The 13,785-nt window shown below is 38.2% G+C and overlaps 1 protein-coding gene across 1 annotated transcript in view; it reads left to right on the forward strand.

Annotated features, from left to right (window-relative positions):
* LOC121912801 (gamma-aminobutyric acid type B receptor subunit 1-like) overlaps positions 1-13,785 on the forward strand; it is a 151,144-nt gene that overhangs the window by 97,602 nt on the left and 39,757 nt on the right. The window contains exons 11-12 of the mRNA XM_042435244.1: positions 2,698-2,848; positions 5,093-5,225. Of these exons, the coding sequence (XP_042291178.1) occupies positions 2,698-2,848; positions 5,093-5,225 (284 nt within the window). The remainder of the gene's footprint in view (positions 1-2,697; positions 2,849-5,092; positions 5,226-13,785) is intronic.

The raw sequence follows: 13,785 nt of genomic DNA on the forward strand, positions 1-13,785 counted from the left end.
TCCTGGGCCACATTGAAGGACCGCCTACTCAACTGATGCCCTTTATTTTCCAGCAGACTAGGCATGGTCATTGAATTGCTGCCTCCTGTGTCCAACTCTTTTGATAACAGGATAAAGAAATGCATTCTTTTGTTTTCTGTCTTTCATGTGAATTAAACATAGACTGTAAATAATATGGACATAGTCACTATGACGTCACTCATTAGTTTGTGGACTGCAGTTTTTAAGCCTTGAGGTTATCCATCTTGGATTTCACTGTCACTATGTTTGATTTTTGGAGCCAGAAGTGACCATATTTGGACGAGAAGGTGGATCTGACCATAGCGCTAGCTGCTAGTTTGGTTAACAAGGTGCATTTACAATCTATGGTTAACAGTGATAGTGTTAATGAAAATGTTAATTTCTGCTAGCAAAAAACAGGCCTAAAACCATTAGAACAAAATGTACTCGCCAGAAAAACTGAACATCTGACTCTTTAGAGGGTCTATTATCACAACCAAACGCTGGACAAGACTTTTTTTAGGCAACCAAAATGTTAGAATTATCTTTAATGAACTGAAAACACACTGGAATAGCAGCAGCTACGCCTATACTCTGTGAATCTGGGATTACACCATGGTTATGTTACATAATCAATGTTGTCGCCGTGGTAGCGACTTGTCAATCACAATGTAACCACTCCCTGAAGCATACGCTACTTTATCATCTATTTCACTCTAAACGGGACCATAATTTACAAAATGAACATCATGATGCATTGAAGAAGACTTGATACTACTGATTGAGACCATAAACTCATTAGGAAAGTGTTGATTGAGGTAATAAATCAAGTGAAAAGTAGGGTCATTTTCTCATAGACTTCCATACAATCAGACTTCTTTTTGCAGTCAGTGGGGTCGCCCCTGCTGGCCATTAGAAAGAATGCAGGTTTAAGGCACATTGGCTTCACTTTTCAGACCAGCAGCTACCCGCTTGGAATTAAAAGAACATAATCCACCTCCTGTTTCTTCCTGTTATCCCCGTTCTCCTAACCCATTTTCCTCATCAAATCAACAGTCAGAATAGAAATGAAAAAAAAAAAGAAGAGAATAACTTGTTTTTCACTTGTCTGTCTAAAAAAATATTTCAAAAGCTATACATTGCTGGATAGGTTCCTCTGTCCTGTCAAGTTGATAACGACAGTTTTTGGTTTTACTGCGCTGCTCAACATAATGAGCTCAGGATTTATCAAGAGGACGGCTGCTTTACTCCAAATAGTATGAACCTGGACTGTGTATGTGTAACAGCTGACCTATTGGATGCGTAGAAGAACACAGAATATTAATTAACACTTGATCCTGAATGATCCTGTCGGTGTGTTGGAGATTTAAATAATCAATGAAGTTAGGCTGCCGTGTCTCATGCGTAAATGCGCACAGCGTCTCTCAATGGGGAAACACAGCTGCGGGTAGATGGCAGCATATAATTCTATATTTGTTATATATGTTCAGACGCAACGCTAGAGCAAATCAATAGGAGGGGCGTTTGATTGTCATGAGGGGCATACAATGCATTGTATATTTGTTTATCCTATCATCAAACAAGTTTAACACAGCTTTGGATAGAGGGTACAGGGACCCCCGGTCATCCCGCCAGTTAAAAACAACAATAATTTGGTCTTTGCAAACAGAAATGATGTACATGTTTATTTGCATATAGAGCTGGGGAGTGAGATCTGATCACAAGTGGTCACTCTAGATGCATATGGAGATGCATGCTCATGCCAGGTGTGAACAGATGTACTTAGAGCTGTCCACTTGTGGTCAGATCACCCAAGACGCATGTTATTGCCAGGTGTAAACAAGGCCTAAGGGACTTCCACATTGGCTTTAACCTCAAGCTGTAGTAGTTGTTGGTAGCTCTATATTATATGAGTTTGAATGTCGGCTCTCAAGTCTACAAATACACAGTGTCTTTAATAAGGGAATGTTTTCTGTTATTTTTGTTAGATTTTCTTTGCACCTGTGCAAATTCATGAGGTCTCATTAGAACTCAATGTTCATAAGATCCTGCTCAGCTTCAAGTAGTGCTTCATTATCCTCTTTACTTGTAGAAATAGTTCCCTTGTGCCTTTCATGCAGATACTTTGATATCTGACAGTGTTTGAATATTTTTTTCAGGTGAAAGAATCTATAAATGTACAGCTGATTAATGTACATTTTCATTTTACATGTAACTACGAAACGTCAGCCTGCATTTCTCAGATTTGTATGATCTCATTTGACTTAGCCGTGTACATCAATAGACTTTGTGTTTCATCATAGCAATGTTGCTTTGTAAAATCGGGGAACGGCTCATGAATAATGCAAAGTAGAAGTTGATGTATGAAATGAACCAAAAGTGAAAAGGGTCAATTTTTCTCAGTGCTGAGCTGTGTCTGTGCACCCGTTAGTGCTGATTATGATGTGAATGTTAAATGAAACTTGGTAATGGAGCTACACGCTCAGTGACTGTGTATGATTCACAACTAACATTAATGGGACACTGGAGGCTGAGGCCTGGCTGGACACTGCACTGATAGTAAGCCCAGTAGTCAGAGCAACACTGGGGATGCAATTAGCTTTTCTGCTCTACTAACTTACAAGTTTTTCTTTACTCTCTCACTCAACTCCTCTGGCCTCTCCCTACAGTCTCTTCATCCTCCTCTGTGTTTTCCAGGCTCTGGACCACCTGCAGACCAGACAGTGGTCATCGAGGAGTTTCGCTACCTGTCCCAAAAGCTCTTTGTGTCTGTGTCTGTCTTTGCTGGGTTGGGCATCCTGCTGGGAATCATCTGCCTCACCTTCAACATCTACAACAGCAATGTCAGGTACAAAGGCTCACCTTTACTACATAGCAAGATCAAGATCAAGTTCATTTGAAGTTGCACTAATCAGTATCTTTATACGAACAATGGCTCAAACTCACAGAAAATTATCACTAACACTTAAATCTCTCCCTCAGCTCTAAGGAATGATTTTAGTGTCTTTCAGCTTATTGTTTTGGTTTTATAGCTCACAAACTCTGCTTTAATCAGACCCATTGTACACTACCTGCCCAGAACCAAATGTCAGATACACAGACAACGTCACTGACTACCAGGTGAACATACTGTAGTGGAACATTTTGCAGCTAATGTGACAGATATTTTTCAGGAGCTGGTAAAGTTTTAAAGACAAAACAGTGCTAAAAGCAGAGTGAATATTGGACTTGGATTCATCAGGGTGCCAAAAACACGACTCCAAGTCAATGCTAATGTTGTGATGTTTGCTAAATGTGTAAATAGGCACATTCATGTGTAAATATGTCAATGTGTATTTTTACAGCTTGTTTCGCTGCCCCTGAGTGGCCAAACATCAATTAATACTACTTTAAATACACTTCATTTTACTTTACTTCGCTTCACTTCACAGGCTAGAAAAATAATAAAATACCGTGGACTATAAGAGACTTACAGTATAAGACAGCACTATATACAATATAATATACAAGTAGTTCCACAAAAGTGTATTATAATATCAAAAATGTGAAACTATCAAAATTGATTTTAAAGACCTTTTAAAATACCAAAAATAGATATTTTTATTGTACTTTGTACAGTATACATACACAGTAGATAAATCTAGCATCTAATATACACACGAACTAAAACCTCTTATAAAGTTAATGGGAACATACATATTTGAGGCAGTTGAAATGGCAGCACATACAGGAACTAAACTGGATCAATAAGTCTTGTTTTTTTTTTTTTTTATGGAATACCATTCAGGACCTACGCTGTAAGGGAAGAAAAACATACCTTTAATACTGATATGAATACTTTTTTCAAGGTGATATAATCTATGGAATATTTTCAGGGCTCAATGTGCATGTTGATTTTGACTCCTAAAAAGAATGCATGAGGCAGCTAGTTGAATCCAGATTTGGTGTGGTTTCTATTCCTGACAGACAGTTAATATTCTGGACTGGGTGACAGTCTGACTCTGACAGCGGGAGGATAACAGTGAAGAGCTTGGTGTGTCTGTTTGTATGTGCACTGGGAAATATAGCCTTGACAGACACAAATATCCTTCTGTGCATGATAGTGTAGGCGTGTGGGTGTATGTGTGTGTGTATGTTAACATGCCAGTACATTTTCTTTTTTCACTGTGACCCTGAGCTTTGTGAGTGTGTGTGTGTGTGTGTGCGTGCGTTAGTGTGTTTCTTGGATTTCTGCCCTGAGGAGGACCAATTGTCTTCACTAGCTTATAAAAAGAAGGTAAATTCTCCAAAATAAGAGTAGCTGAAATGTCAGTTTCATTACTACAGAGAGTAGGTCAGGTGTGAGTGATTAAAGAAGTTAAATTTTCAGTTGAAGTGAAAGCGCTGGAGACAGTTCAAGTGTGTCCACCAAAAGTAGCTGAATTGCTAGCTGGTGTGCAAGCACTGACAGCAGTTAAAATGTCAATTGAAGTATAAGACCTAAAAGTAGCTGATCTGTCAGTTGAAGATAAAAAAACTCAACTGAAATGTCGACATTTAATTAGTAAAAGCAATGTTAGTGTCAGTTAAAATGTAGGCAGTGAAAGAACTCATGATTTCAATTAATGAGATAGTTAAGTGACTATCTTGTTGCTTTGAAGATGAAAATTCAAAAATAGTAAGTCCTATCTAAACTTAGCACAAAAAGTAAGGAAATTTGTGTTTGGTAGATTATTTCTTTGTTGTAAAAATGCTTCTTGGCAATAAATCTTATACCATTGGAAAGCCTGTTTATTCCCCTTTTAAATGGTGCCACATTTGTAAGGAACATGCATTTGTGGGATGAGCAGCAGAGCTGAGTATGTGGGTTGCGCCCATAAAAAATATGCCAAATCTTCTCTACCAATGCCAAACAGCTTATTCTGCCATTGACTCTTGTTTGGTGTTTGGTGGATTGGATGATTGAAGTTTGAAGAAACAAGACATTAAACCAACAGACATGCATTCCAGGCATTCCATTCCTTTCACTATGGTATGAGTCCGCTGTTTGTGTTTGTTTATCTAAATGTTTATGTATATCTCCATGAATGTGTGTTTCTGCTTTTTGCCTCAGGTACATTCAGAACTCTCAGCCCTACCTTAATAACATGACTGCAGTGGGCTGTATGATGGCTCTAGCTGCTGTCTTCCCTTTGGGTATTGATGGCCTTCATGTCCACAGGAGGCAGTTCCCTGTCGTCTGCCAGGTACACTATGAATGTTGCTCCAAACACATTGATTCAAACTTAAAAACTGCCAAAACTCAATATTATTAGTATTGCTATGGGAAGAAGGGCTGCAAATAATCATGATCATCATCATCAGTTTGACTAATTGCTCATACAATGTTAAAAACAATGACAGATGCCCATAGCAGATATCCAGTTGTAGTTTAACAAAACAATTCAAACTCAACATCCCAAAATTGCAATGGATTAAAATATAACAGCCTTGTTTGTTTATTAATTATTACTTAATTATTAAATTATTACTATTTTGTTTATTTTACAGTTACCAAAAGGTTTTTTTTAATTATTTAAATTATACACAAAGATGATAGTGTGATAATGCTGCTTTGTAAAATGATTTCATGTTGACAACATTGTCAGTTTAGCACTTAACATTATGCAGTATCCTCAAGTGTTGGGCACTTCAACAACAGGATCTTGTCTGGGGGTTGTAATGTAGACTTTATAGGTGATGACAGTCTGTCTAACGCCTGGGACACACTGAATGCGTGAACCTCAGCAGTGCGTTTGCGTTGCTGAACTGCTGCGTCTGACACGCTTACAGCGTCCACACAGGGAGCGTGTCTGCTGCGGCGCTTCTGCTACTGGCAGCCCTATCTTTCTATCGTTTTCCCTGTGTATTTCTGCTGAGAACTGCACGTCACGCGGAGAAAATAGGCGAGACCTCGAATCTCTAGATGAAGCGACGCAGCAGCCTCATGTGAGACGCACATGACACCCGGGCTGTGTGGCTGCTCTAACCTGTTAATATGGGCGCTGAAATGAAAAGCAAGAGGTTCCGCGACGCACATGCGCTGCTCACGCATCCAGTGTGTCCCAGGGGTAACTGACATGTCAGAGCTTCAATCTCCATAGCAACTGGTACATACTGTAAGAATGAAGAGACTGCTGCTAGTGGATTCATCTGTAGAGGGCATTAAGTATGGGGCCAGAACAGCGACATTTACATTTCGGTATCAAAAATAAAATTTGGCATTCAAAACAAAACCTGAACTGAAAAAGAAAACATGGGCAATGAAACACTTGAAAATGTTGTATTGGCTCTGTAACAAGTATTGGCACTGAAAAAAGTTCCACTGAAAAATAAAACACAGTGTTCCTTGCGATGCGACGCAGATTGGATATCCCAGAGCGAGGTGTCATGGCAGAGATTTTGAGCCAGACTGTTGTAATTTTCACTCTAGGACTGTTAATATCTCACTTTATTAAGATCCTGCGTCGTCATCTCGGGGAGAAAATGATCCAATGAACTGATCTGTGCAGCTCTTTGGTGATTCACCGCTGGGTCTAATGTCTCCGTAGCATTTTGATATATGATATAATCCTCTTTGAAGATAAATGTTGGAGTCACAGATTAATTGTAGCTGCCACAATAGTTTGTCTGAATGTACAGTGAAGCTTCATGTTCTTTCTGGACAGAACAGCAGCGCTGTCTCTGTCTCTGTACAGATATCACCACATTTACATAAATATAAATGTATTAAAACAAACAGATCAGTCTATGTTACATTTTGTTTTATTTTATTAAGCATCCTCCCGTCCTCAGAAGTTTGTACTCCCAAGTCGAACTTGCCCAGTGCTCAACACACTGCCATCCAAAATGGGCAGCCTGATATGTTAATAAATCTGAAGCCTCTGAGGTGCTGCGTCAGAGCACAGTGCCATTACACACATTGGTTCCACTGCATTTACCTTCATTAAATCGGCTGAAAACGACACCAGGATCATGGAACAAATCTCACACCAAGCTGAAGTCAAAAGTCACCAGCCCTGGTGCAGGTCTTTGGTGATTTACCGCTGGCCCAATGCTATTTCAGCCATAATTCTAATGTAGCCTATCTCATCTTGTAAATGGTCACATAGTTTAGTAATTAATGTTACACAACAGCATTTACACTGCAATGTGTCTCAAGAATAAAATACAAGACACTACTTTTGCTGAAAAGAAGGTCGGAAAAGAGGCTATGATGAGCCCTCATAACCCGACATGTCATTCATAAAAAGGTAGAATATCGAGTTATAACCGACCAGGCTGATATGTGTAGAGGTGTGTGTGGTTATAATGTATCAGCCTGGTGTCATTTTTAGCTGATTTAATGAAGGTAAACACAGTGAACCAACGTGCATAATGGTGCTGCGCTCTGGCGCCTCAGAGGCTTCAGATTTATCAACATATCAGACTTTATTACCATAACACCTGAAAGTGGGGACACAAAAAGTCTCATTGTCCCCCTTATTCTGGCGCCAGTGTGTTGAGCACTGGGCAAGTTCAACTCGGGAGTACAAACTTCTGAGGACGGGAAGATGCTTAATAAAATAAAACGAAATTTAATAAAGACTGATCTGTTTGTTTTAATACATTTATATTTATGTAAATGTGGTGATATCTGCACAGAGACAGAGACAGCGCTGCTGTTCTGTCCAGAAAGAACATGAAGCTTCACTGTACATTCAGACAAACTAATGTGGCAGCTACAATTAATCTGTGACTCCAACGTTTATCTTCCAAGAGGATTATATCGTAGATCAAAATGCTACGGAGACATTAGAACCAGCAGTGAATCACCAAAGAGCTGCACAGATCAGTTCATTGGATCATTTGGGGATGATGACGCAGGACTCAGGCTGCTAGCGGCTGAGATGACCCGCTGCTTTCACCTGGCCAGTGGCTCCTCACATGTCCGAAAATGTTGCAGCAGATTTACAAGCGTTATTTGAATAAACTGACCACATATTTGGAATCTACATGGTTACTTATTCGCCTGAAAAAATATTTATTCTTAATAAAGTGAGATATTAACAGTCCTAGAGTGAAAATTACAACAGTCTGGCTTTTGAGCCAGAGATTTTGATCTCTGCAGAGATTTTGATATCCGCCATGACACCTTGCTCTGGGATATCCAATCTGCGTTGCATCACAAGGCACACTGAGTAATGTAGGCCCACAGCAAGGACCATCTTCTGTATGCCAAAACTGTGACAGAATGTTGAAAAAAAAGAGAAAGTTGAAACTGAAAACCAGTGACACTGAAAAAATACTGATAGTGTAAAAAAAAATCTGTCACTGAAGAAAGACAGACATGAAGAAAAAATCTGAAGATTGACATTGGAAAAACACATCATCGTGCAAAAAATATCAAAATAAAATAAGATAATAAAATTGTAAGATTGTAATTTTTTAATGTCCGTATTTTTGAGTGGAACTTTTTTCAGTGCCGACACAACATTTTCCAATACAAGTGTTTCAATGCCAATGTTTTCTTTTTCAGTTCAGGTTTTGTTTTGAATGCCAAATTTTATTTTCAATGCCAAAATGTAAATGTCACTGTTCTGGCCCCATATTTAAGAAGACATTTGTTGTTTGGTTTGTTAGATGGAAGGGAGAAAGATATAATTTCCTGATACAGTATACTATTTTAAAAGCTGTGGCTAACTTGCTACTGCTACATCTAATAGGCACTGGAGTAATGTTTCTGGCCACCTAATGGCCACTTCAGTATTAACTGCTCTAGTTCCAGTACATTACATGTTAAACCAGGGCAATTCAATTACAAATTCTGTTGGGCCAGATTTTAAAACCAGGAAATGTAGATGGGCCAGACATTTTCAGCAGCACACCTTTTTTTTTAGCTCTAGGTAATGACACATTTTAAACAAATGCAAATGAATGTAGTAAACATGGTAATGTTAATTGTTTCACTTTTGAAAAAATATATTCTTGGTTGCAAATCTGACCCAGGCACATCACAAAGAAAAAAGAAGAATCCGAACAATCACATGCACAGAATCCTAACAATCATAACAAGTGGCAATTACAGTAACCAGTAGCACTCTCTCTCTACCAGTATCTCCATGTGCATCCACTAAAAGTGCTTGTTTTTGCCACTGACAGGCTCAGATTGTTATTATAAGTGTCTGACAACATTATGGAAAGGATCCCTACAGAGAAATAAAACTTTTTTCTTTACCTTTCACTTGATCCGGTTTTTTTGTTATTGTGTCTAACCAAGTCTCATTCAAGGAGAAGTCTCATTTGGATATCTCATGACAGTAGTTGTTGTAGGAAGACAGCTAAATAATCTGCTAAATATTCAGTCATGACTTTGAAAATCTTTTAGATAACACTAAGCAACGCTCTCTGTACTCCAACACAACAAACTTTTTTCAGCACTCCACTCTCCAACTCTCACTCAGGACACCGTTGTCTTCCTGCAACAACTCAAATCTCGCAAGATCTCTGTGAGACCTCTCCTTGAGCGAGACTTGGTTAGATGCAATAACAAACTGACGAGATAAAGGGAAAATTAAAGAAAAAAAATTTATTTAATTATTGTACAAAATTTATGCATAACAGTGTCTGTTTGTCTTTCACCTACCTAAACCTACCTAGCTTACCAAGGAACAAGGCTACACACTTACCTACTGTATGCTGTATTTATATAGTTTTTATTGTCTACACCTCCACAATAATTGAACTTTTTAAGCTCATTTGAAAAGATGATAATGTAGCTGTAAAACCCAAACCAGCCTAAACAGAATATTTTGAGGCTATGGTGACAGAAATATTTTTGTGCTGGTAAATACAACAGTTCTCATTATAGGTAGACTTAATGGTATGATGACCTAATAACAATACAAGCTGAGTAGGCAAAGTTAATTGATTACAGTGCCAAAACACACACACAAACACCTAGCAGGCCACAGGCCCATTCCTCCTTTTACACACACAGGTAACTTGTTAGGTAAGGTTATTTCTGTGTCACATGCACTCGCTTTTTTTTTTTTCATCGTGCCATGATCTGCTCCTTTCATTACGGTCACGGGTTTTGCTGCAACAATACAGTACTATGAAAAGCCAGGTTTAACAATCTGCAACAAACGGACAAGATAACTTAATGTTACTTTGCCAACATAAATGTCTGGGGAACAAGCAAGCTAGCTTGCAAATTACGTAACGTAAGGCTAACATTATTAACATTAAATATTTTCCCAAGGTTGGCAGGTCTCTGTTAACTTTGGTTAACTCCATTCACAATTTCAAATTTCCACACCCACCCCAGCCCATTTATCTTTGCAAAGGAGTTAAAGGAACTGTCCTCACTTGAGGAACCAGCCAGCTGGAGTGAGTAGGGGGAACGAGAGGGATAAATTGATGTCAGGTTGTAGTCTCTTGAAATGACATTACACATTTGTCAATCATAATCATCCCCACTTGAAATTTGGGTGAAAGCAGGGGGAATGAATCCAGCTCTATGATTGGTCAAACTCTCCATCTTCTATTGCTTTTCGGCCAGCTAGACACTTCTGCCTGTTGCTGTCAGATCTGAGCTCTGCACGTGCACAATTGATCTCACAGGCGTCACCAGCTTTTAGTTTACAGTGACAAATTGTACCAGTAAATACAATGTGCATGTGCGAGTGAATGTGCATGCAAGTAACGTTGGGTGGTTAACGTTGTTAAATGCAGGAGATTTAAAATCTGATTTTTGATTTTTGCCGGAGTCTATTTTGAGCAGTTTCTTCCGTCTCTTTGTTTGATGGAGGGCAGCACGCCCAAGACAACAGGTGATTCAAACTGAGAATATAGGATTAAATATTCAAGTCAACCAGCCAAATGATTCATATGGGACATAGATAGCAGTCCAGAGAACTCACCTGCGCATCTTTCCCGGCCAAAGTCAAAAACTAATATTATGGAGGATGTTCTACAGGCAATCAATGAAAAATTACAGAAGCTAGATATCCTGGACACTTTGTCAGGAGATATCAAGGAGCTAAAAGACACTGTGAAATCTACTGTGGATCTTCTGCAGCAGACATGCAGGGATGTTGAAGTCATGAGAGAGAAAGTTAAACAGCCGTAGAGCTCAATTAACTACATCTCAGGTGAAAACTGCAAACTGAGAGAAAAGATGAAGGAACTGACTACGCACTCTATGCGTGACAACCTGATTTTTAGAGGCATTCCCGAGAAAAAAGATGAGGATGTTGAGCAAACTAGTAGAAGTTTCCTCATTAAGGAGCTGTTGTTGGACAGTGACACTGTCAAGGGGATTACCTTCCACAGAGTGCACAGACTGGGCTAACGGAAGCATCCTGCATCTGTAGATAATCTCTCATTCAAAGACGTGGTGATCAAAAGTCCCTCCAAACCCAGATGGATCATTGTCAGATTCAAGCAAATAAACACAGAGACTTGGTTTTTGGTCGGGGTTTGCATCTCTCCAAAAAACCCTTTGGCATCAGTGAACAGTTTCCCTCTGAGATTGTGTACCGAAGAAATAAACTTCTCCCCATATACTGGGAGTTTAAGCAGCAAAAGAAAAGCAGGGTAAGGCTTGTTGCTGATAAACTATACATTGATATTACACCCTGGCTTTTTCCACCAACTGATACTTTTGTGCTTTAACGTGGATGAACAATGCATGAAGATTATACCTAAACTATGAATTTATGTTGACTTTTGACTATTGTGACTTTATTTATTTTTTGAAGATTGTGGTCCACCCCACTATTACTTACTTGCTAGTTATTCTTTTAGCACTAGGCTCATGCTACTAGTCTTAAATTTGTTTTGTATTGTTGTGTTTTATGTTTGTTAGTTTATTTGTACATACATTGACAGACAAACAACAGCAGAGTACCTAAGATTATTAATAAAGTTCTATATGCAGGCATTCTATATTCTTTTTTGTTCTTTTTTTAAGCTATGATGAATAATGAGACCCTTTGCCAGTTACAATTGTAATGGGCTTGCCAATACTGTGAAAAGACGTGAAATATTTACTTGGTTGAATAACAAAAAGGAGTTTGATATAATATGTCTACAAGAGACACATTCTCAAGAAGAGGAAGGGAGGTGGATGCGAGAATGGAAGGGGCCCATCTTTTTTAATCGTGGGTTAAGAAATCAGAGAGGTATTGCAATTCTGTTAAGAGAGCATCTGAATTATAGTTTACATAAGATGGAACACGATATGGATGGTCAATTAATTATTTTAGATATTACAATTAAGAATTTACACTTATGTTTAGTTAAAATTTATGCACCAAACAATAGTCCTTTTTTTAAAAAAGTCTGTGTAATATGATCCAGTGTTATGATAATCCGATAATTATCATTGGGGACTTCAACACAGTCCTAGACCCAGCTAAAGATAGAGCATGAGATCAAAAAGATTATCAAGATCAAAAACACTATGCCATTGCATCTATAATGTCTGCTATGGACTTGATATATGGAGGATAAAGAATCCAGATCTAATCAGATATACTTGGCGAAGAAACTCCATGGCCAGTAGAAGAGACTTTCTCCTGATTTCTTTCTCCTTAATCACAAAAGTTAGTTAAGTAGTGATAGCTGAAAGATTCTGTTCTGATCATCATCTTATTATATCAAAATTTAATCTTTCTGAAATTAACAGGGGAAGAGGTTATTGGAAATTTAATCAATCATTCCTGGAAGACAAGACTTTAGTTTTAATAACAAGGCAATTTATTTTGGAATTTTTTACTATTAATATTGGTTCCGCAAATCCACACAGTGTATGGGATGCTTTTAAGTGTGCATTTCGAGGTCATGCCATAAAGTATTCTTCTTGGAAATATAAACAAATGTCTGACAGAGAAAAAACACCGTTGGATGAATTATAAAATATTAGAACTCGTTTGAATGAGAATAGTCTACTCATATTGATGATGATCTACAATTATTGGATCTGAAGCAAAAAGAATTAGAGAGGCTCTATCAGAATAAGATTAAAGGGATTATATATAGAAGTAAAGTGACATGGATGGAATACGGTGAAAAATGCACCAAACATTTCTTGCAACTTCAAAATAGAAACATACCCAGAAAGAATATTGTGAAACTTTTGAATGAAGATGGAACAACTGCTAAATCTACAACTGATATTCTTAAAACTTTGATGGATTATTATACTAACAAATTCCAAAAGGAAGAATTTCAATCAAAACATTTTTCTTTGTTTGATTTTATGAAATCTTGTCCTCGTCCTAAGCTTACAGATGAGCAGCAGGTATTGTGTGAAGGTCCTTTTAATGAGAAAGAGTTATATAATGCCATATGGTCTTTTCAGAATGGCAAGGCTCCTGGTCTAGATGGGGTACCTGTGGAGGTTTATAGAACCTTCTCTGTTGAAATTAAGGACACTTTATTAGCCTGCTATAAATTTTCTTTGATGTTGGGCAGCAATCTAATTCTCAAAAAGAGGGGCTAATTTCTCTTTTGCTAAAACATGATGCAGATGGCCAGGCAAAAGATCCTGTGAAATTAAACAATTGGGGACCCCTAACACTCTTGTGGTGTGATGCCCATATTTTGGCCAAATGTATTGCACTGAGATTAAAACAAGTCATTCAACAGTTAATACATTTTGACCAAACAGGTTTCTTACAAGGCCAATTTATAGGTGATAATATTAGGCGACTCCTTGAAATCGTTGAGTATTATGATAAGAATAATCTGCCTGGTTTGATATTTATAGCTGACTTAGAG

Source organism: Thunnus maccoyii, chromosome 15, assembly GCF_910596095.1.
Source record: "Thunnus maccoyii chromosome 15, fThuMac1.1, whole genome shotgun sequence".
Lineage (NCBI taxonomy): Eukaryota > Metazoa > Chordata > Actinopteri > Scombriformes > Scombridae > Thunnus > Thunnus maccoyii.